Source organism: Hyperolius riggenbachi, chromosome 6 (genome assembly GCF_040937935.1).
Source record: "Hyperolius riggenbachi isolate aHypRig1 chromosome 6, aHypRig1.pri, whole genome shotgun sequence".
Lineage (NCBI taxonomy): Eukaryota > Metazoa > Chordata > Amphibia > Anura > Hyperoliidae > Hyperolius > Hyperolius riggenbachi.
The window spans coordinates 388,052,099-388,075,463 of record NC_090651.1 but is presented as its reverse complement, the minus strand read 5'-3'; the positions used below and the strand labels follow the sequence as shown (position 1 = coordinate 388,075,463).

The 23,365-nt window shown below is 47.7% G+C and overlaps 1 protein-coding gene across 4 annotated transcripts in view; it reads left to right on the top strand.

Annotated features, from left to right (window-relative positions):
* LOC137521998 (heat shock cognate 71 kDa protein-like) overlaps positions 1–21,043 on the top strand; it is a 67,401-nt gene extending 46,358 nt beyond the window's left edge. For all 4 annotated transcript variants that reach the window (XM_068241994.1, XM_068241996.1, XM_068241995.1 and 1 more), the window contains exons 5-9: positions 3,044–3,599; positions 6,383–6,585; positions 10,092–10,290; positions 18,974–19,206; positions 20,546–21,043. In XM_068241994.1, the coding sequence (XP_068098095.1) occupies positions 3,044–3,599; positions 6,383–6,585; positions 10,092–10,290; positions 18,974–19,206; positions 20,546–20,734 (1,380 nt within the window). In that variant the 3' untranslated portion in view covers positions 20,735–21,043. The remainder of the gene's footprint in view (positions 1–3,043; positions 3,600–6,382; positions 6,586–10,091; positions 10,291–18,973; positions 19,207–20,545) is intronic.
* The last annotated feature ends 2,322 nt before the right edge of the window (positions 21,044–23,365 follow it).

The following is a 23,365-nucleotide window of genomic DNA, read 5'->3' as shown; positions in this document are numbered from 1 at the left end:
AAACCGGGCATGAAGCTAGACACCTGGCACGAACTGGCAATGTACGCAATAGAGGTGCTGGCTTGCCCGGCAGCCAGCGTTATGTCGGAACGCTGTTTCAGTGCTGCCGGAGGCATCATCACAGATCGGCGTATCCGCCTCTCCACAGAAAATGCAGACCGTCTGACTCAAATTAAAATGAATCAATCCTGGATTGGAAACGACTACGCAACACTCCTGGACCCCAACCAAGTAACATGACCGATGAACATCTGGGATGGTTTAGCGTTTCCGGTCCCTGTTTATTGAACCTCTCATCTGTATTACATTTATGACTGCATGGCGGCAAAAAGCATTGCTGCTATATCCGCACGCTTTTTGTCCTCATGCAAGGCCTGGGTTGTTGTGTCTCACAAAGCGTGGCCTTCTCCTCCTGCGCCTCCTCCTGTTCCATCACGTGTGCTGCTGCTGCTGCTGCTGGGTTACCGTTGCCGGTCCCTGTTTATGGAACCTCTTATCTTTATTACATTTATGACTACATGGCGGTACAAAGCATGCTATCCGCACGCTTTTTGTCCTCATGCAAGGCCTGGGTTGTTGTGTCTCACAAAGCGTGGCCTTCTCCTCCTGCGCCTCCTCCTGTTCCATCACGTGTGCTGCTGCTGCTGCTGGGTTAGCGTTGCCGCGTGGTCCCTGTTTATTGAACCTCTTATCTTTATTACATTTATGACTACATGGCGGTACAAAGCATGCTATCCGCACGCTTTTTGTCCTCATGCAAGGCCTGGGTTGTTGTGTCTCACAAAGCGTGGCCTTCTCCTCCTGCGCCTCCTCCTGTTCCATCACGTGTGCTGCTGCTGGGTTAGCGTTGCCGCGTGGTCCCTGTTTATTGAACCACTTATCTTTATTACATTTATGACTGCATGGTGGTACAAAGCATGCTATCCGCACGCTTCTTGTCCTCATGCAAGGCCTGGGTTGTTGTGTCTCAAAGCGTGGCCTTCTCCTCCTGCGCCACCCTCCTCCTGTTCCATCACGTGTGCTGCTGCTGGGCTAGCATTACCGGTCCCTTTTCCTGGAACCTCTTATATGTATTACATTTATGACTGCATGCCGACAAAAAGCATGTTACCTGTGCAAAGAAAACAGACATTTCCCGCATTTAAAAGACAGTTTTCCCTTTGAAACTTTAAAATCGATTTTCTCAAAAACTATAAGCTCTTTTTGCTAAATTTTTTTTTCCTCTTGTACCCACTCCCAAGGTGCACATACCCTGTAAATTTGGGGTATGTAGCATGTAAGGAGGCTTTACAAACCACAAAAGTTCGGGTCCCCATTGACTTCCATTATGTTCGGAGTTCGGGTCGAACACCCGAACATCGCGGCCATGTTCGGCCTGTTCGGCCCGAACCCGAACATCTAGATGTTCGCCCAACACTACCATGTAGTATGAGAGCCACACCTACACAGTCTATTCTATGGAGCTGCACTCCCCATCAGACAGAAATCTTACCCCCTTCCATGTAGTATGAGAGCCATACCTACACAGTCTATTCTATGGAGCTGCACTCCCCATCAGACAGAAATCTTACCCTCTTCCATGTAGTATGAGAGCCACACCTACACAGTCTATTCTATGGAGCTGCACTCCCCATCAGACAGAAATCTTACCCCCTTCCATGTAGTATGAGAGCCACACCTACACAGTCTATTCTATGCAAACATGAAGGGTGGTAAGATTTCTGTCTGATATGCAGTTCAGCTCCATAGAATAGACTGTGTAGAGTATGGCTCTCATACTACATGAAGGGTGGTAAGATTGGTCTGTGAGCTTTCATTTTCCAAAGACTATAGTCTGATGTGTGTATGCACCTTTAGATAAAGGCAATTTGCTGCAAGGCAGTGCAAATGCAAAAATGGGTAAGTTTTCCAAAAGTGCCTGTGCAAGAGCCAACTTAGTAAACTGGCAATAACTGAAAGGGACAACTTTAAATGAAACTGCTTAAAAAAAAATCAAAAAAAAAAATCAACCTTTAATTTCTATGTGTGAACAGCCCCTTACTGTTATTAGAAATTATTTTTCTGTCTCAATTTCCAGCCAGGAAAATCATTCTAAAAATTAACAAAAGGACACATTTCACTTTTATTTTCAAGCATTCAGGCTGCTTTCACAGTGGCACGTTACAGGCGCACGTTACAGCAGCATGTAACGCAGCCCACCGCACAGCAATTAAAAATCAATGTGCTGTTCACAGTGTCCATGTTGCGTTACATTGTAACGCTGCGTCACAAGCCAACGTACTGCATGCAGTACTTTATACGCGGCTAAGCCGCATTAGACTGTTTGCACATGCTCAGTACGGGTGGTTTTTTTATTTTAGGGGCGGAGAGGAGGCGGGGAGAGGCCGCTACGTAGCCAGGCACATGGCTACTTGGCATTCACTGCACTTGCAGTGTTTACTCTTTGGAGCGGCCGCTGATTGGCTGGCGGGACCACGTGATGCGGAGAGCTCCGCTCACGTGGTCTCCCCAGCGCCTCCGACAGAGCAGGCACACCAAGAGCTGCTTGTAACGCGGCTCTTGGTAGCGCCCTGCTCCAACACCACCGGGCGTTGCGTTAGGGGCACGTTATGTGCCCTATAACGTCCCTTAAACGCAACGTCTTGGTGAGAAAGCTGCCTCAATCTGTAGTCTCTTTGAAGTACCAGGATATTTTCCTTCTTTGTGCCCAAGAAATACATTGCACAGAGCAGGAGGCATTGCTAGTTTCCACAGCTGCACTAACTGGGTGACAGACAGCAGCTTCAACACACCAAATCTCTGCTGGAATAACTCCACGGTAGCTGCGTTTGTTTGCATAAAAATGAGTTGAAGAAGCAGAAATAATGTTTTCCAATATTCCGAACAATACTGGACTGAATGAATTTCTCAATGAAAGTAAAGTTTATGGTTGTGCATGTTTTTATGAAATCTTCCCAAGTTCCCAGCACTGTAAAAGCAACACCATTTGAATTAGAAACCAAACCTTGCTTAAAAATAACTTTTTTTTCTTGCAATAATATAGGTGGGTGGCGAAAGAAATGTTCTGATTTTTGATCTCGGCGGTGGTACTTTTGATGTCTCCATTCTTACCATAGAAGATGGTATTTTTGAGGTCAAGTCCACCGCTGGGGACACCCACTTGGGAGGAGAGGACTTCGACAACCGTATGGTCAACCATTTCGTAGGAGAGTTCAAACGCAAGCACAAGAAAGATATAACTGAAAACAAACGTGCGATTCGTAGGCTGCGCACTGCCTGCGAACGCGCCAAGCGCACCCTGTCCTCCAGCACGCAGGCCAGCATTGAGATAGACTCACTCTTTGAAGGCATTGACTTTTACACCTCCCTCACCCGCGCCCGCTTTGAAGAGCTGAATGCAGATCTCTTCCGCGGGACTTTGGAGCCAGTGGAGAAGTCTCTGAGGGATGCCAAGCTGGACAAGGCCCAGATTCATGACATTGTACTGGTGGGAGGGTCCACTCGCATTCCAAAGATCCAAAAACTTCTACAGGACTTCTTCAATGGAAGAGAACTCAATAAAAGTATCAATCCAGATGAGGCTGTGGCCTATGGAGCAGGTACATGTAATGAGTGCTTCAAATAAAATCATGAGAGTTCTCGCTAATGAAAAAGATCAAGTACTGAATACTTTATTTATTTATTTGTGTATTTGAAATTATGACCCTCATTGCGTATAGCCATTTCACATGTCAGTGACGCAAGACTTCATATGCTATAAGAAATCCGCGAGCCACCAGTTTTTGCAATAACATCACTTTTTCACTCACCCCGTACACACAACTCTTACAATGCATAAGTATCATTTTTTAAGGGAACCCAAGTCGGCAATAAAGAAAAAAACAAAACAAAACTCCACATCTACCTAAGACAAGGGATGATGCTTCCTGCGCGTACGTTAAAAAAGGGCGTCGGGAAAAAAGGGCGCAGGGTTTTAAATGATAAGCATGAATAACGTTTAAAAAAAATTGTCCTATATTTCGTTTAAAAATAATGTTTTATAAAGTTATAAATCATTAAATAATGTGTATGAAATCAGCAATTGTAAAAACGTTAATCTTCTTTGTTTAAAAAGTGAAATGTATAACGTTTTATAAAAGATTAATAATTTAATAATAATAATTTTACTAAAGCTATACCTAACCCTACTCTCACACAGAACCCTCCCTGTACCTACCCCTAACCCCTAGACCCCCCTGGTGGTGCCTAAACCTAAGACCCCCCCCCCTGGTGGTGCCTAAACCTAAGACCCCCCTGGTGGTGCCTAAACCTAAGACCCCCCAGGTGGTGCCTAAACCTAAGACCCCCTGGTGGTGCCTAAACCATGACCACGCCCGCGCAGTAGTATGGAGCTCCTTGTGGACGCACAGGTGCAGGACGGCGACGCTAGTGCATGAAAAGGAGCATGGCCATGTAACATGCGTACGTTTGAAAAAAGCCCCTGTTTAAAAGGGTACAGGGATAGCAGTAGCAGAGTATTGTTGAATTTACCGATATTCTACATCTCCGTTCATATAGAAAAATATAGGTAATATTTACTGATATTTTCCTATGACCTCACCTCTCCCTACTCTCACACAGAACCCTCCCCGGGTGTTGCCTAACCTTAAAGTGAACCTCCAGACTAAAAATCTACTCAGCAGAACTGAAAAGGCTTGGTGTTTCTTTAACAGTTTCACAGCATCAGAACTTTGTTTTTCTTACCCAAGCCTAATCTTTAGCTGCACAGAAGCCAAGCTCCGCCCCATCAGAGAAAACTGCCTGGGCATTTTTCCCCTGATGCTGTGCAAAGCAAGATGGGATTTCTGATGTTGTTGTTCTCGTTGCTAAGCAGCTGAGAGGGGTGATCAGGACACAGGACAGTTGGAACTGTGTCTCATGCTCCCTGTCACCTCCTTCCAACCAAAAAGATGGCTGCCCCCATAAAATCCCAAACATTTGTATGTTCTTTTAAAACAGGGTGGGTAAGAGATTATATTACCTATCTACTTTAATTAACATAACTAATGTAACTTAATGATAGTGGGCTTGATTCACAAACCGGTGCTAACCTACTTAGCACACCTAAAGACTTTGGGCGTGCTAACCAGGGTGCTAAGTAGGTTAGCACCGTTTTTTTAAATCAGATTGCGCGCAAAGTCCCACGCGCAAAACTTTGCATGCGCACAGCGCGGTGAGCGCGAAATGTCGCATCACGCTGTGACGAAAACAGCGCACCCGATGCACCCATAAGGTCGCATGGGATGCGACTTTAACGTTGCATGGTGCGACATTAAAGTCGCATCCCATGCGACCTTATGGGCGCATCGGGTGCGCTGTTTTCGTCACAGCGCGATGCGATGTTGCGTTTGCGCGCGAGTGCGAATTACCACGCGAAGATGATCTTTAGGCGTGATAAGTGGCTTTTCACAAGCGTGCTAACAGTTAGCACCGCTTTGTTAATCAAGCCCAGTATGTTTGTTTAGGCTGAAGTTCCCCTTTAACACCCCCCCCGGCGGGTGCCTAGCCTTACCCCCCCTCCTCCCCAGTGGTTGCCTAACCATAACCCTCCCCCATCAGTGGGTGCCTTGCCTTAATTTGTGCCTTGCACAAATTACGACTCATTGCCAATCTTTCTATAGGCGCCTATGGCAGCGCCAAAACCTCTGGTGCTAGCGGGCACCCAAATTGCCTGCTTTGTGGATAGCCACCCCCAATATAGGTAGCCAAAGGTGCCCCCCACTCTGCCTCTAGGGCATTGGTGTCAGTGAGGGTATGTAGGATCCTGTTGCCTCTCCATCCCCAACACTCACAGACCTGCAGATCAATTACAAGCGCCTGCAAAAATCCCTTCACAAGCACAGGTGCTCATGCTCAGGACCGTATTTTTGCAGACACTTGTAATTGACCTGGGGAAGCAGGCCAAGACCTGTGAAACGCATTGTGTAAGACGCTACATTTCTCATTTACATACTACCGTTTATATATCATGAAGGGCGCCTCCACCAGTGTTTTTAGTATAGGTTTAGCCGACTTATCTATATTGTTGCAAAGCAGGAGGCCATATCACTGATGTAAACGGCGTAAGTGTTGGCTAACATCGGGAAATGGTATTTATGGCTGCTCGATGCTGATAAAAGCAGACAGGATTGGCTGAAAAGTTCCTGTATCTTAGATATCATCTTGCATTCCATAATCCTGCTATATTAAGAAGACCTATTAAATTTGTAATTGTTTCCTCCTTAATAAAGGGTTATGTTTTATGGGCAATGTAAATGACCTAGAAATATGTCTCCTTGCCGCTTTTGAGCTTGTAGTATTATTATCATTCCAGCTGATGTTCTGATAACTTATCTTTTACTAGCTGTTCAAGCTGCAATCCTGTCTGGTGACAAGTCAGAGAATGTGCAGGACCTTCTGCTGCTAGATGTCACCCCTCTGTCCCTCGGTATCGAGACTGCCGGTGGAGTCATGACGGTACTGATCAAACGTAACACAACCATCCCCACCAAGCAGACCCAGACCTTCACCACCTACTCTGACAACCAGCCTGGAGTCCTCATCCAGGTAAGGAGCAGACAGACCGCTAGGCTCTTACCTGCCATTCCTCAACAGGGAGCCACAGTGTACCTCAGGCAAATGAAAATAACTAGATACTTACCTACGAAGCGGGAAACAGCTGGATCCTGAAGAGGCTTTCACCATCCTCCTGGCCCCCAGCAATGCCACGTGCAGACCCCTAAAGAAATCTTACAAGAGTTTGTCGGATTTCTGATTGTGACCGTGTTCCTTTCTATGCACAAGTGCAGCTGTACGGTGTCTGCTTGAGCATGGCCACGCTTGGGCAGTAAGCTGGAGCCACTCGTGCACAAACGGCATCTGGCTACTGTGCAGGCGTGGCCATCCTTGTGCGGGTGCAATACAGCTGTGCTCGTGCATGGAGAGGAGCAGCAATCGTGCAAGGAGGACACAGGAAGCATCTGGAGGATCCAGAGGCCCTACCTAGGTAAGTATCTGTCTGTTTGGAGGGAAAGGGGTGGCAAGGTTCACCTCTGCTTAACTTTAAATAATGATAGACTAGAAGGTCACCAGATACTTTAACCTCTTGAGGACCCCAAATTCAGCTCGCTGCACAACCATACAACTTAGCACACAAATGAATCTTGCCTCCTTTTCTTGCCACCAACAGAGCTTTCTGTTGGTGGCATCTGATTGCTGCTGCCATATGTTTTTTTTTTTTTTTTTAATGAGTTTAATTGTATTTATTTTTGAATCAAAATCGCTATTTTTTTAAAAAAAAATGTATGCCTCCCCTCTTCTTTCCCCCCTGAGACCCAATCAGCAAGATGGGCATTGGCCTATGAGAAGGATCTGATTGTCAGCCTCTCCTGGTGACAGCTCAGTGACCCCCTGTACAGCGCTGCAGCTGACCACAGAGCCCCGCTTTGTTTATCTATGGAAGCTCGCGCTAGAGCAAGCGCAAACTTCCGTAAAATTTTGTGCATCGCGAAATGACGCATATATGGTGAGGAAGCCACTCTGTGGCCGCAATCCTGCGTTAGGCGGTCGCAGATTGGTTAAAGTTTAACATCAATTTTTCCATTTAAAGAGACATTGATGTCTCTTAAAAATCAGTTTTTTTATTACAAAATCCTCTTTAACATATTAGCCCTAACTAAACCGCCGCATCCCCACCGCTGTACACTATCTAAATCCCTCCAAACTCCCCGGGGGGCAATCCGGGCAGCGCTTCCATGAGAGGCAGAGCTATGAGCCGCAGCTCTGCCTCTCAGCGCGTCTGTCAGCCCGGATCACCGCCTCTCCCCCGCCCCTCTCAGTCTTCCTTCACTGAGAGGGGCGGGGAGAGGCGGAGATACGCGCTGACAGACCCGTGTTGAGGCAAAGCTGCGGCTCATAGCTCTGCCTCTCAGCGCGTCTGTCAGCCCGGATTACCGCCTCTCCCCCGCCCCTGTCAGTCTACCTTCACTGAGAGGGGCGGGGAGAGGCGGAGATACGCGCTGACAGACGCATGTTGAGGCAAAGCTGCAGCTCATAGCCCTGCCTCACACGGAAGACTAGAGGGCAGCAAAATCCACAACCAAAAAAGTCTTGGATTTTGCGGGGGAGAGGGAGGGGGTATTTAGGGAGGATTTCGATAGCTTACAGCCATAGAGATGGGGCGGTTTCGGTAGGGATAATATTTTAAAGAGGATTTTGTAATAGAAAAGGGATTTTTAAGAGACTTCAGTGTCTCTTTAAGGAGGTTACTATACAAAGATTTTAGGAAGTTTAAAAGATCAGCAAGGATCACCTCCATATTTTGCTTATGAAAGGTTAAAATCCAAGTCCAAGAATATATCTTTACTTTGGTTTGGGGTAGTATGCAAATGGTCTAGGAACCCTTGGGGGCTTGTATTACCTTCCACGGTCCCTATGGGAGAGGTCTTCCCTTACTTCCTGTTTCTGGGACCTCTGTGGAAAGCTGGGGCTTTAATATGTGAACTGGTAGTCCTAAGAACAGGAAGTGAGAGACTAATCACACGTATTCTGACTCTCCATCTTTACCAGCGCTCTACAAAAAATATTTAATGTGCTGCTGTCTGCGTCACTATTGATGAGATTTCATCACTTCCTGTGTAGAAAGGAAGTGAGGAAATCTCACCCATAGTGACGTAGACAGCAGCACATACAATATTTTATTTTTCTGTAGAGCACTGTTGGGGACACATGGCAGCAATTAAAGCCCCAAAGAGGTTATAAGAGGTTATATTGTACACAACATACTTTTGCTTGGAAATAATGCCCTTATCACTGCTATTGCCCCCCCCCCCCTCCCAGAAAAAGCCCCAAAACAACATTGTACTACTTATTAAAGCATGTAAAAGTGATAAAAAACAACTTAGCGATAAAGAGGTGATCAGTCTGATTGCCGTTTTATAAATATGGTGATCCTCAATTAGGTATTGTTAAATACCGGGTAAGTGTCAACAGTTTTCTGTCAGACGGGATGTGTGGCTTTTAATAAATAAACCCCTTGTCCCCTGCATTAAACAATACCAGTTGCCTGGCAGTCCTGCTGACTTTTCTGGCTGCAGTAGTGTCTGACTCACACACCTGAAACAAATATGTGGCTATTCTAGTCAGACTTGAGTCAGAGCACCTGATCTGCATGCTTGTTCAGGGTCTATGGCTAAAAGTGTTATAGAAGAAGGACTATATAAGCTAATGCAATCTCCAAAAGGCAAAAAAAAGTCTCTGAAAAAACTTTATTGACACATGTAAACAGCTTCAAAACACACGATTCTTCAATATCACAGTGATAGGTCTTGACAACACATTAGATTGGTTTGGATCAACCTTTGCGGGTATTTTAACTTCAAGGCGGCTACGACACATGTTCGTTTCGGGCTTTTATATAAAATTGTATATGCCCTTCATCAGGCCGTGATACCCAATTCTGCGTAACTCAACCAGAGAAAAGAAGACCAATCAGGCGTCAAGAGCCAAACAGTGGGGGGCGTCTGAACTCACCAGACGCACAAAACCTTCCCAAAGGCTATAACGATATGCTGCAAAATGGAAACCCATTGAAGAATCGTGTGTTTTGAAGCTGTTTACATGTGTCAATAACGTTTTTTCAGAGACTTTTTTTGCCTTTTGGAGATTGCATTAGCTTATATAGTCCTTCTTCTAAAGTTACAAATAAGCGTTGGTGGGCAAGGTGGATTGCCCTGAAAAAAGGACTGTGTTTTGATCCTTCACAATATAAAGGATTTTACCCTAAGATATTTCTTATAGATAAAAGTGTTATAGACTCAGAGTCAAGAGGACAGCCAGGTAACTTGCAGGAAATCACTCTCACTCTTTAAGAAGTAAAGAAGAAAAAACTCTATTTTGTGTCTCATGTTCTGACCCTGAACATGGGCAAACCTGTTGGCCATTAAATAGTAATGTTTAAGTGTAAATCAGTAGACTGTCTGAATGCCAGAATGTGGCTTGGTGAATTTCTGACAGCTTTCCATTTCCGTCTATATAGTCTAGTTCTGTAGTTTGATGACATTTATTTGTTTTAGGTGTTTGAAGGGGAGAGAGCGATGACAAAAGACAACAATCTTCTGGGAAAATTCGAGTTAACCGGGATCCCTCCTGCCCCTCGAGGCGTCCCGCAGATAGAAGTCACCTTTGACATCGATGCCAATGGAATCATGAATGTCTCTGCTGTAGACAAGAGCACTGGCAAGGAAAACAAGATCACCATCACCAATGACAAAGGTTAGTAGAACCCAGAGCATACCGATCTCCCATGGCCAACACATTTCTGTTTACTTGGACACAGTTTAAGCAATCTTCTTGTCACTTTATTAATGGGTGTCTTTAAATTGCATAAAGAAAGACTAACGAAGGAGACAAAATGTATACATTGGTTCAAAACTGTAGAAGAAGGTTTAACTGCTTTAACACCGTAGGCTTACACCCCCCTAGTGACCAGGCCTTGTTTTACAATTCAGGTCACTGCAGCTTTAAGGGCTCGCTGCAGGGCCGTACAACTCAGCACACAAGTTAGCTCCCCCTTTTTTTGCCCATCAACAGAGCTTTCTGTTGGTGGGCTCTGATCGCTCCTGTGATGTTTGTTTATTTATTTTTATATTAATTTGTTTTTGTTTTTATAAATTTCCCTATTTTTTTAATTATTTTTCTCCCTCCCTCCCTCCCTTCCTCCCGCTAGCCAACGACAACGATCGGCTGTCATAGGCATCAGCCCATGATGATCACTCTTGTGCCTCCCCAGGGGACAGCCGTGTCACTCGGCTGTACAGTGCTGCCGTAGATTGCAGTGCTGTACATTGTAAACAGACGGTGCTTTCACCCACTAACAGTCTCCTAGCGGCGATCACTGCTGGGAAACTGATGACGGAGTGAAGCTCTGCATCGCCGCGCGAGATCTCCTGCAAAACACGCCCCCAGGACTTAATGCCAATTGGCGTTACATGGTCCTTGGGGAGCCACTGTGCTCACACCAACTGGCCTGAGGTGGTCGGCAACAGGTTAAACAAGGATTCTAATTTCTTAAGCTGGTACAGCATGGGTTTCAAATGCCACAATTCTATTGCTGTAAAATGATGGGTGTGACAGATATGTGTGCCTCTCTCCACCCTCGTAATAATCTATATTGGAAAACAATTAGGTGAGACCTCACTACAGTAAGTGACAAGAAGCTCGGCTTCATCTGTGTGCGAGTCTGAGATGCCTCTCTGATGTTAATGAAGAAAAATACAATAAAAACGTTATAGTATTAATATTCTATAATTACTAGGTAATGAAGGACAAATTAAAACCAGAGGTGAACAATGCAGTTGTGCTCGGCTTGGGCGTTGTTAGCGCTGAAGATCTGGCATGCAGAATCTATAGGTGACATTGGGGACACCAGGTCACATGCTAGATTCTCAGCGAGACAGTCCGACTCCTGGACGGCTGCCTCAGCAGAGTATAATCTAGCAGGGGAACCTGTGATGTCTCATATGCAGCCTTGGGGTCAATCTCCATCTCTGTCTGGGGTTGTCATCATCTCCCTCATGTTTGTGGGTTTTCTTTTAGCATTCAGATGCCTCCTGATGTCCCAGAAACATTCTTGTTTACATTACCTGGCGTCAGTGGCGTACTTACCATAAGGCTGCAGGTGCTCACAGCATCGGGTGTAGCCATGGCTAGGGGTGCCGCTGTGGTGTACTTACCATAGGGCTGCAGGTGCTCACAGCCCCGGGTGCAGCCATAGCTACGGGTGCCGCTGTGGTGTACTGACCATAGGGCTGCAGGTGCTCACAGCATCGGGTGCAGCCATGGCTAGGGGTGCCGCTGTGGTGTACTTACCATAAGGCTGCAGGTGCTCACAACATCGGGTGCAGCCATAGCTAGGGGTGCCGCTGTGGTGTACTTACCATAGGGCTGCAGGTGCTCACAGCATCGGGTGTAGCCATGGCTAGGGGTGCGGCTGTGGTTTACTTATCATAACGCTGCAGGTGCTCACAGCATCGGGTGCAGCCATGGTTAGGGGTGGCGCTGTGGTGTACTTACCATAGGGCTGCAGGTGCTTACAGCATAGGGTGCAGCCATGGCTAGGGGTGCCGCTGTAGTGTACCATAAGGCTGCAGGTGCTCACAGCCCCGGGTGTAGCCATGGCTAGGGGTGCCGCTGTGGTGTACTTACTATAAGGCTGCAGGTGCTCACAGCATCGGGTGCAGCCATGGCTAGGGGTGCCGCTGTGGTGTACTGACCATAGGGCTGCAGGTGCTCACAGCCCCAGGTGCAGCCATAGCTAGGGGTGCCGCTGTGGTGTACTTACCATAAGGCTGCAGGTGCTCACAGCATCGGGTGCAGCCATGGCTAGGGGTGGCGCTGTGGTGTACTTACCATAAGGCTGCAGGTGCTCACAGCACCGGGTGCAGCCATAGCTAGGGGTGCCGCTGTGGTGTACTTACCATAAGGCTGCAGGTGCTCACAGCCCCGGGTGTAGCCATGGCTAGGGGTGCCGCTGTGGTGCTCAGCAACTGTGTTCTTCCACCTGGGACCTTTTGTCATAGTTTTGGCAACATTCTGGAAAATATCAGCAGGCAGTGCAGGGGACTGTAGTACTTCCTGCACTAGATGTAGCACCCCTCCCCTTCCTGTCCTGTGGGCAATGTGTCTCCTCGCTCTCTACTAGTGTTGGGCGAACAGTGTTCGCCACTGTTCGGGTTCTGCAGAACATCACCCTGTTCGGGTGATGTTCGAGTTCGGCCGAACACCTGACGGTGCTCGGCCAAACCGTTCGGCCACATTGCCGAACTAAGAGCGCATGGCCGAACGTTCCCCGAACGTTCGGCTAGCGCTGTGATTGGCCGAACGGGTCACGTGGTTCGGGCCCGAACGCGCTCTGATTGGCCGAACGGTCACGTGGTTCGGGTAAATAAATACCCGAACCACGTCATATCTCCGCCATTTGTCTGTGGGTTTAGCTTTGGGTAGGCAGGCAGGGTAGTTCGCTCTCCAGCCACGCTAGCCAGGGTCCCCCCCAGTCATTGTGTGTCGCTGCTGGGAACAGTAGTACACCGCTCGCTCAGCCACACTATATATAGCATTGTTTACTGCCACTGTGTACCTCGCTCAGCCACGCTATATATATAGCATTGTGTTTTCTGACACTCTGTGTACACGGCTTAGCCTGACTAATATAGCATTGTGTGTACTGCCACTGTGCACCTCGCTCAGCCACGCTATATATAGCATTGTGTGTACTGCCACTGTGCACCTCGCTCAGCCACGCTATATATATAGCATTGTGTTTTCTGACACTCTGTGTACACGGCATAGCCTGACTAATATAGCATTGTGTGTACTGCCACTGTGCACCTCGCTCAGCCACGCTATATATAGCATTGTGTGTACTGCCACTGTGCACCTCGCTCAGCCACGCTATATATAGCATTGTGTGTACTGCCACTGTGCACCTCGCTCAGCCACGCTATATATAGCATTGTGTGTACTGCCACTGTGCACCTCGCTCAGCCACGCTATATATATAGCATTGTGTTTTCTGACACTCTGTGTACACGGCTTAGCCTGACTAATATAGCATTGTGTGTACTGCCACTGTGCACCTCGCTCAGCCACGCTATATATAGCATTGTGTGTACTGCCACTGTGCACCTCGCTCAGCCACGCTATATATAGCATTGTGTGTACTGCCACTGTGCACCTCGCTCAGCCACGCTATATATAGCATTGTGTTTTCTGACACTCTGTGTACACGGCTTAGCCTGACTAATATAGCATTAGAGAGGAGATTGACATCCTCCCCCTCCTCTAGCCAGTTGTACACCGACAGACTGACTTCCGCAAACCCAGGACGACCAGGAGGGCAGCAAACAACGCAAGCCGCAGCTAGTGCCCAAAAGGGAATGGTATCGGCAGTGTCCTTGGAGTGGGAAAATTTTCTGACACCCATGCAGCAGCAGCCCACTGAACAGGAAGCGTGCAGATCCACCTCCAACACCGATCGCCTGGAGAAGATGGTCAAGGACTACATGTCAGATGACGTAGCTGTGTCGAACAATCCATCTGCACCCTTCAACTATTGGGTATCGAAGCTAGACACCTGGCACGAACTGGCAATGTACGCAATAGAGGTGCTGGCTTGCCCGGCAGCCAGAGTTATGTCGGAACGCTGTTTCAGTGCTGCCGGAGGCATCGTCACAGATCGGCGTATCCGCCTCTCCACAGAAAATGCAGACCGTCTGACTCAAATTAAAATGAATCAATCCTGGATTGGAAACGACTACGCAACACTCCAGGACCCCAACCAAGTAACATGACCAATGAACATCTGGGATGGTGTAGCGTTACCGGTCCCTGTTTATTGAACCTCTCATCTGTATTACATTTATGACTGCATGACGGCAAAAAGCATTGCTGCTATATCCGCACGCTTTTTGTCCTCATGCAAGGCCTGGGTTGTTGTGTCTCAAAAAGCATGGCCTTCTCCTCCTGCGCCTGCTCCTTTTCCATCACGTGTGCTGCTGCTGCTGCTGGGTTAGCGTTGCCGGTCCCTGTTTATTGAACCACTTATCTTTATTACATTTATGACTGCATGGCGGTACAAAGCATGCTATCCGCACGCTTCTTGTCCTCATGCAAGGCCTGGGTTGTTGTGTCTCACAAAGCGTGGCCTTTTCCTCCTGCGCCTCCTCCTGTTCCATCACGTGTGCTGCTGCTGGGTTAGCGTTGCCGCGTGGTCCCTGTTTATTGAACCACTTATCTTTATTACATTTATGACTGCATGGCGGTACAAAGCATGCTATCCGCACCCTTCTTGTCCTCATGCAAGGCCTGGGTTGTTGTGTCTCACAAAGCGTGGCCTTCTCCTCCTGCGCCTCCTCCTGTTCCATCACGTCTGCTGCTGCTGGGTTAGCGTTGCCGCGTGGTCCCTGTTTATTGAACCACTTATCTTTATTACATTTATGACTGCATGGCGGTACCTCATGCAAGGCCTGGGTTGTTGTGTCTCACAAAGCGTGGCCTTCTCCTCCTGCGCCTCCTCCTGTTCCATCACGTCTGCTGTTGCTGGGTTAGCGTTGTCGCGTGGTCCCTGTTTATTGAACCACTTATCTTTATTACATTTATGACTGCATGGCGGTACCTCATGCAAGGCCTGGGTTGTTGTGTCTCACAAAGCGTGGCCTTCTCCTCCTGCGCCTGCTCCTGTTCCATCACGTGTGCTGCTGCTGCTGCTGGGTTAGCGTTGCCGGTCCCTGTTTATGGAACCTCTTATCTTTATTACATTTATGACTGCATGGCGGTACAAAGCATGCTATCCGCACGCTTCTTGTCCTCATGCAAGGCCTGGGTTGTTGTGTCTCACAAAGCGTGGCCTTCTCCTCCTGCGCCTCCTCCTGTTCCATCACGTCTGCTGCTGCTGGGTTAGCGTTGCCGCGTGGTCCCTGTTTATTGAACCACTTATCTTTATTACATTTATGACTGCATGGCGGTACAAAGCATGCTATCCGCACGCTTCTTGTCCTCATGCAAGGCCTGGGTTGTTGTGTCTCACAAAGCGTGGCCTTCTCCTCCTGCGCCTCCTCCTGTTCCATCACGTGTGCTGCTGCTGGGTTAGCGTTGCCGCGTGGTCCCTGTTTATTGAACCACTTATCTTTATTACATTTATGACTGCATGGCGGTACAAAGCATGCTATCCGCACCCTTCTTGTCCTCATGCAAGGCCTGGGTTGTTGTGTCTCACAAAGCGTGGCCTTCTCCTCCTGCGCCTCCTCCTGTTCCATCACGTCTGCTGCTGCTGGGTTAGCGTTGCCGCGTGGTCCCTGTTTATTGAACCACTTATCTTTATTACATTTATGACTGCATGGCGGTACCTCATGCAAGGCCTGGGTTGTTGTGTCTCACAAAGCGTGGCCTTCTCCTCCTGCGCCTCCTCCTGTTCCATCACGTCTGCTGCTGCTGGGTTAGCGTTGTCGCGTGGTCCCTGTTTATTGAACCACTTATCTTTATTACATTTATGACTGCATGGCGGTACCTCATGCAAGGCCTGGGTTGTTGTGTCTCACAAAGCGTGGCCTTCTCCTCCTGCGCCTGCTCCTGTTCCATCACGTGTGCTGCTGCTGCTGCTGGGTTAGCGTTGCCGGTCCCTGTTTATGGAACCTCTTATCTTTATTACATTTATGACTGCATGGCGGTACAAAGCATGCTATCCGCACGCTTCTTGTCCTCATGCAAGGCCTGGGTTGTTGTGTCTCACAAAGCGTGGCCTTCTCCTCCTGCGCCTCCTCCTGTTCCATCACGTCTGCTGCTGCTGGGTTAGCGTTGCCGCGTGGTCCCTGTTTATTGAACCACTTATCTTTATTACATTTATGACTGCATGGCGGTACAAAGCATGCTATCCGCACGCTTCTTGTCCTCATGCAAGGCCTGGGTTGTTGTGTCTCACAAAGCGTGGCCTTCTCCTCCTGCGCCTCCTCCTGTTCCATCACGTCTGCTGCTGCTGGGTTAGCGTTGCCGCGTGGTCCCTGTTTATTGAACCACTTATCTTTATTACATTTATGACTGCATGGCGGTACAAAGCATGCTATCCGCACGCTTCTTGTCCTCATGCAAGGCCTGGGTTGTTGTGTCTCACAAAGCGTGGCCTTCTCCTCCTGCGCCTCCTCCTGTTCCATCACGTGTGCTGCTGCTGGGTTAGCGTTGCCGCGTGGTCCCTGTTTATTGAACCACTTATCTTTATTACATTTATGACTGCATGGCGGTACAAAGCATGCTATCCGCACCCTTCTTGTCCTCATGCAAGGCCTGGGTTGTTGTGTCTCACAAAGCGTGGCCTTCTCCTCCTGCGCCTCCTCCTGTTCCATCACGTCTGCTGCTGCTGGGTTAGCGTTGCCGCGTGGTCCCTGTTTATTGAACCACTTATCTTTATTACATTTATGACTGCATGGCGGTACCTCATGCAAGGCCTGGGTTGTTGTGTCTCACAAAGCGTGGCCTTCTCCTCCTGCGCCTCCTCCTGTTCCATCACGTCTGCTGCTGCTGGGTTAGCGTTGTCGCGTGGTCCCTGTTTATTGAACCACTTATCTTTATTACATTTATGACTGCATGGCGGTACCTCATGCAAGGCCTGGGTTGTTGTGTCTCACAAAGCGTGGCCTTCTCCTCCTGCGCCTGCTCCTGTTCCATCACGTGTGCTGCTGCTGCTGCTGGGTTAGCGTTGCCGGTCCCTGTTTATGGAACCTCTTATCTTTATTACATTTATGACTACATGGCGGTACAAAGCATGCTATCCGCACGCTTCTTGTCCTCATGCAAGGCCTGGGTTGTTGTGTCTCACAAAGCGTGGCCTTCTCCTCCTGCGCCTCCTCCTGTTCCATCACGTCTGCTGCTGCTGGGTTAGCGTTGCCGCGTGGTCCCTGTTTATTGAACCACTTATCTTTATTACATTTATGACTGCATGGCGGTACAAAGCATGCTATCCGCACGCTTCTTGCCCTCATGCAAGGCCTGGGTTGTTGTGTCTCACAAAGCGTGGCCTTCTCCTCCTGCGCCACCCTCATCCTGTTCCATCACGTGTGCTGCTGCTGGGTTAGCGTTACCGGTCTTTTTTCCTGGAACCTCTTATATGTATTACATTTATGACTGCATGCCGACAAAAAGCATGTTACCTGTGCAAAGAAAACAGACATTTCCCGCATTTAAAAGACAGTTTTCCCTTTGAAACTTTAAAATCGATTTTCTCAAAAACTATAACCTCTTTTTGCTAAAAAATTTTTTCCTCTTGTACCCACTCCCAAGGTGCACATACCCTGTAAATTTGGGGTATGTAGCATGTAAGGAGGCTTTACAAAGCACAAAAGTTCGGGTCCCCATTGACTTCCATTATGTTCGGAGTTCGGGTCGAACACCCGAACATCGCGGCCATGTTCGGCCTGTTCGGCCCGAACCCGAACATCTAGATGTTCGCCCAACACTACTCTCTACATACAGCCTGCAGGGAGTGAAGGTGCAGAGCAGCAGGGTGAGTAGAGAGAATGATTGCTGTGCTGCAGCTGGGACATTAGCAGGGAGAGCTGGCAGGATGTGGATAGTGCACTGTATAGAGTAGAGAGTTTCAACACAGTTAGCTCCTTCCACATCCTGATGACTTTTTTTCCCCCCAAATCCCCCAAAATTTGCCCCAACCCATCAACCCTCCGTTCAAAAAATTGGTTGTTGGGGGGGAGTGTCTGTAAATAATCAGCACCAGGTGTCAAATTCCCTAGGTACGCCACTGCTTGGTGTCTTCAAAGATAAAGATTAGTTCTAGACTCTGTTAAAGAGGGACTGTCAGCCACAAAATCACATTCCATTTACCCCCTGTGCTCTGTATATGCAGCCTGCATTGCAAGCACACCAATCTATTTAAAAATGTTTCTTCTGTAATAAACCTGACCTCAGTCAGCCTGGCTCTATTTGGTACATTGCAGGGGAGAGGGAAGCGTGTTATCACCCCTCCCACATTCCAGCTCCTCGCTGATTGGCTGAGGGCAGATCAGTGAGCTGCTGAAATCTGAATTAGATTAGAGTATATTTACTTACCTAGGGCTTCTCTCAGCCCCTAGCAGTACCGTATGTCAGACCCCTCACTGTAGTTCCGATGCCCTCCAGGGTGCATCCAAAAAATGTGACTGAGATGGATCAAAGAGACATCAGGGCTGGCCTAGAAGAAGAAACTCTGATGTTATCTACAATCCTCATGTCCCCCCCCTGATATGGTCTTCTACTAAAGGCTGGGGATTACGTAGAGGTGCTCAGGCATACGGTTTGATCATGGTGACTCTTTTATATATGTAGCTGTTGTCTCATCTGCCAGGTAGTATTTTCTTTTATTATTGCTACACAGGTTGAATTTGATGTTTCTAACTCTTACAAAACGTCCCATCAGGCCGTCTCAGCAAAGAAGAGATCGAGCGAATGGTGCAAGAGGCGGATAGATACAAGTCTGAAGATGAAGCCCAGAGGGAAAAGATTTCAGCCAAGAACTCCTTGGAGTCCCTGGCCTTCAACATGAAGAGCACAGTGGAGGATGAGAAGCTGAAGGACAAATTAAGCCCGGAGGATAAACAGAAAATCTTGGACAAGTGCAATGAGGTCATCGGCTGGTTAGACAGAAACCAGGTATGTTATCATCCTCCACTGAGATGATTTCATTTTTTATAGAGGGAGTAGCTGAAATCTGATACCCGGGCGGGCGGAGACATTAAACTAAGCAATGTTTTAGTGCATTCTTCAGAGAAGCTGTACTTGGCTGTAAACATTGCAGAGGATTAATTAGGACGAGATGAGGACCTGCCCAATCCAGCAAAAATGTCAAGAGCGGAGAGTAGAGGATAGCAAAAATGTGGTGGTGGATTAAATCCTCGCTCCAGGAAAACAATGTATCCTAGCTTGGATTGTGTGTTATACAGTATATATATATAATCTCATGGCGTTTAAAATATCATCTTTAAGAAAATAAAATACGACAGAAGGTTTGTTAAAGAGTTGCATATTTTCCCCCAGTATTTCTTGACAACCACATACCAAGGGCCGGACTTTAAACCTCCATCTTCCAGTACCTAACCCTCCCTATACCAGTACCTAACTCTTAAATCTCCCTCTACCGATGCCTAACACTTAATCCTTTCTCCACCAATGCCTAACCCTTAACCCTTAACCCTCCCTCTACCAATGCCTAACCCTTAACAATACAATACAATACAATAACATTTGTAAAGCGCTTTTCTCCCATAGGACTCAAAGCGCAACCCTCCCTCTACCAATGCCTAACCCTTAACCCTCCCTCTACCAATGCCTAACCCTTAACCCTCCCTCTACCACTGCCTAACCCTTAACCGTGCCTCTACCAGTACCTAACCCTTTAATCTCCCTCTACCAATGCCTAACCCTTAATCCTGCCTCTACCAGTACCTAACCCTTTAATCTCCCTCTACCAATGCCTAACCCTTAACCCTGCCTCTACCAGTACCTAACCCTTAACCCCTCCAGTTGGCGCCTAACACTTAACCACACCCCCGATGTCGCCTAACTTTAACATACTCCTCTGCCACAAAGCTGCAATTTGTGGCAATGAACGGAAATATGGGTGCATATAGGCGCCCAATAGAATTGTGGGTGCGGAGGCTCCCTCTATGCGTTCTATGTAAAGCCACAATTAGCATAGCAGGAAGCCTCGGCCTCTGTCCACCCACATTTCTGTTCATTGCCGCAAATCGCTGCATTCATAATGGGCGCCTGTGGTGACGCCCTTCTTTCCAAGGCAGCTCCATTTTTCCGACTCCACCTATTACTGTATGGACCTTTTCAAGTTGCATTTTTATGTGTACTTTTGTTTTTTGACATTTTTGACATACCAGTTACTTCCAGAACCTGATCCTCTCTTGTATGCTGAGTATTTAATATCAATCATTGTTAGTAGATTTCATTATAACCTTGTCTTTCTGTATTTTCTGCTAAGATGGCTGAGAAAGAGGAATACGAGCATCAGCAGAAGGAGCTACAGAACCTCTGTAACCCCATCATCACCAAGCTGTACCAGGGCGCTGGCGGGGCTGGTATGCCAGGCGGGATGCCAGGAGGATTCCCTGGAGCTGGCGGCAGTGGAGCTGGAGGATCTTCAGGTCCCACCATCGAAGAAGTGGATTAAGAATGCCACACGTCCCACCATGCTTCTTCTCACCAAAGTCACTTCTCTGGACTCCCGATAGTGTATCGTGCACACCTCGCTTCCTATCTGAAAACCCTCATTGGTCCGGCACTTCATTCACCTTTCATTATTACATGGGACAATATTCTGGTTATGCAGTATTGGTACGGGTTGTGCACTATCAGTATTATATACAGTATCTTTTCCAGCATTTTAGGGTAATGATTCTGGGAATTTGCCAGCATTGAAGATCTTGGCCTGTGGAACGTGAAATGTGTGGCAGAATGAAATAGTGTTCTAGTCTCCAAACTTGAATTGTCGTCCGGATGTTTGTAGTCTCTCTATAGACACCACTCTCTGAATGCAGTCGTCATGGAGAACAGGGAGGAGGTTAAACCAAGCAAAACTATCTGCTCAATCTTCCAATTTAGATGTCTGCTTATGGCTTTCCTTTGTAAAGCGCAAAGTTTTTAAACTTTGGAGAGAGTGAGAAAGTTTTAAGGTGGCCAATCACTAATAGATCGCCACCAGATTCCATCATGAGATCCATCCCTCTCAAATCAAATCTGATCTGGGAGGGATCAAATCCTTCCACACTTTGTAGACTGGAGCCAAGCAATGCCTTCCAGGCCCCTCAGGCCTCCCCCTCTATGTGTCCCCTCTCCCTCCCTAGTCATGTTGAGTGTTGACAACAGAGCTTACACTCAATGAACACTAGAGGCCCAGTGAAACGTAACTTATTTGGCCGCATGCACACCAGGCCTTTAGTTTTCAGCCTCTAGTGTTTATCAACACTTTGCAAGTTGGCCAGCCCGAAATCGAACGCCTATATCGATGCACTCCTAACCTGCAGCCGATCAAATGATACCTTCCATCTGGTGTGATAGACCAATTCAATGGATTTTGGACTAAAATCTGGGCATAGTTTGCGTCATCAATATCTAACAGATTTGATTAGAGTGGTCTAATCTGCCACGATATTAAAGGGAAAATCGTGTATGGCCACCTTTAGAACGTCTGCCATGTCATTCAATTTTTGTGTGTTTTGTTTTTGCTAAGATATCTCACATGTCCTGTCTTCCCTGGAGACATCTTATACACGCTGATCTCTGAGGACTCCTTTGAGATATCTCGTACACCCTGGCCTCTGAGAACTCCCTTGAGATATCTCGTATACCTTGGCCTCTGAGAACTCCCTTGAGACATCTTATACACTCGGCCTCTGAGAACTCCCTTGAGATACAGTATTTCGTACACCGTGGCCCAGAGGTATTTCATACACCCTTGAGGTATTTCATATACCCTGGCCTCTGAGAACTCCCTTGAGATATCTCATACACCGTGGCCTCTGAGAACTCCCTTGTGGTATTTTGTACACCCTGGCCTCTGAGAACTCCCTTGAGATATCTCGTATACCCTGGCCTCTGAGGACTCCCTTGAGATATCTTGTACGCCCTGGCCTCTGAGAACTCCCTTGAGATATCTTGTACGCCCTGGTCTCTAAAGGTGGCCATACACTGGTCGATTTGCCATCAGATTCGACCAACAGATAGATCCCTCTCTGACCGAAATCTGATCAGAGAGGGATCGTATGGCCACCTTTACTGCAAACAGATTGTGAACCGATTTAAGCCTGAAACCGTTCACAATCTGTGGTGGTGGTGCTGCCGCCGCTCCCCGCATACATTAACTGCTCCGCCGGCGCGAGTCCCCTGGACACAGCTGCTCCGTCTCCGCGCTGGTCTGGTCTCCGGCATGCTTCATTTTTTCCTGCCCGGCAGGAAGTTTAAACAGTAGAGGGCGCTCTACTGTTTAAACTTCCTGCTGGGCAGGAAGAAGTGAAGCATGCCAGAGACCAGACCAGCGCGGAGACAGAGCAGCGGTGACATCGGGACTCGCGCCGGCGGAACAGGTAATGTATTGCCGCTGTATTGCGTCGGTTGTCGGACATTTGAACGCCGCTATCGACGCACTCCCGACCTGCCGGCGCTCGAAAAAAAATCTTCCGCACGGTTGGACTGACGGGAGTCGACGGGAGAACGATGGATTTCGGACGGAAATCCATCGTTCTGTCAGTGGTGTGTGCGGCAATTTCACAGCCGTTTCGATCACTGGGATCGAAACGGCTGTATATCGGCGGAAAAATCGTTAGGTGTATGGGCCCCTTAAGAACTCCCTTGAGATATCGCGCATGCCCTGTCCTCTAAGATCTTATCATTGGATGGGAGTGAGGTGAATCTGTCCAACATGCATACAGTCACCCGTTCTTATAGTTCCCCATGCTTCTACACAAATGTATTTTTAGTGCTACTTATGTCCTCATTGGAAAAATTGCACCTTACTCCTGTCACTCCTTGTTCTCAGTGACTCTGTCAGACCCTTTCAAAAAAAGACAAAAAGTTTTATTTTATCTGGAGATCCACTTCACAAAGAACCTTAAATGCAGCCAGAATCATTTACCTTAATTAGGCTGGCATGGTGGGAGATGTGGTCAGACACCCCATCCACGTGGTCAGACAACCCTGATTGGCCACTGACCGATTTCTCATTCTCACCTCAAGGTGGCTTCATAAAGCTTGTCTTAATATTTCCTCTTACTTATATTTCATCATCTTCCAAGGTAAAATAGGT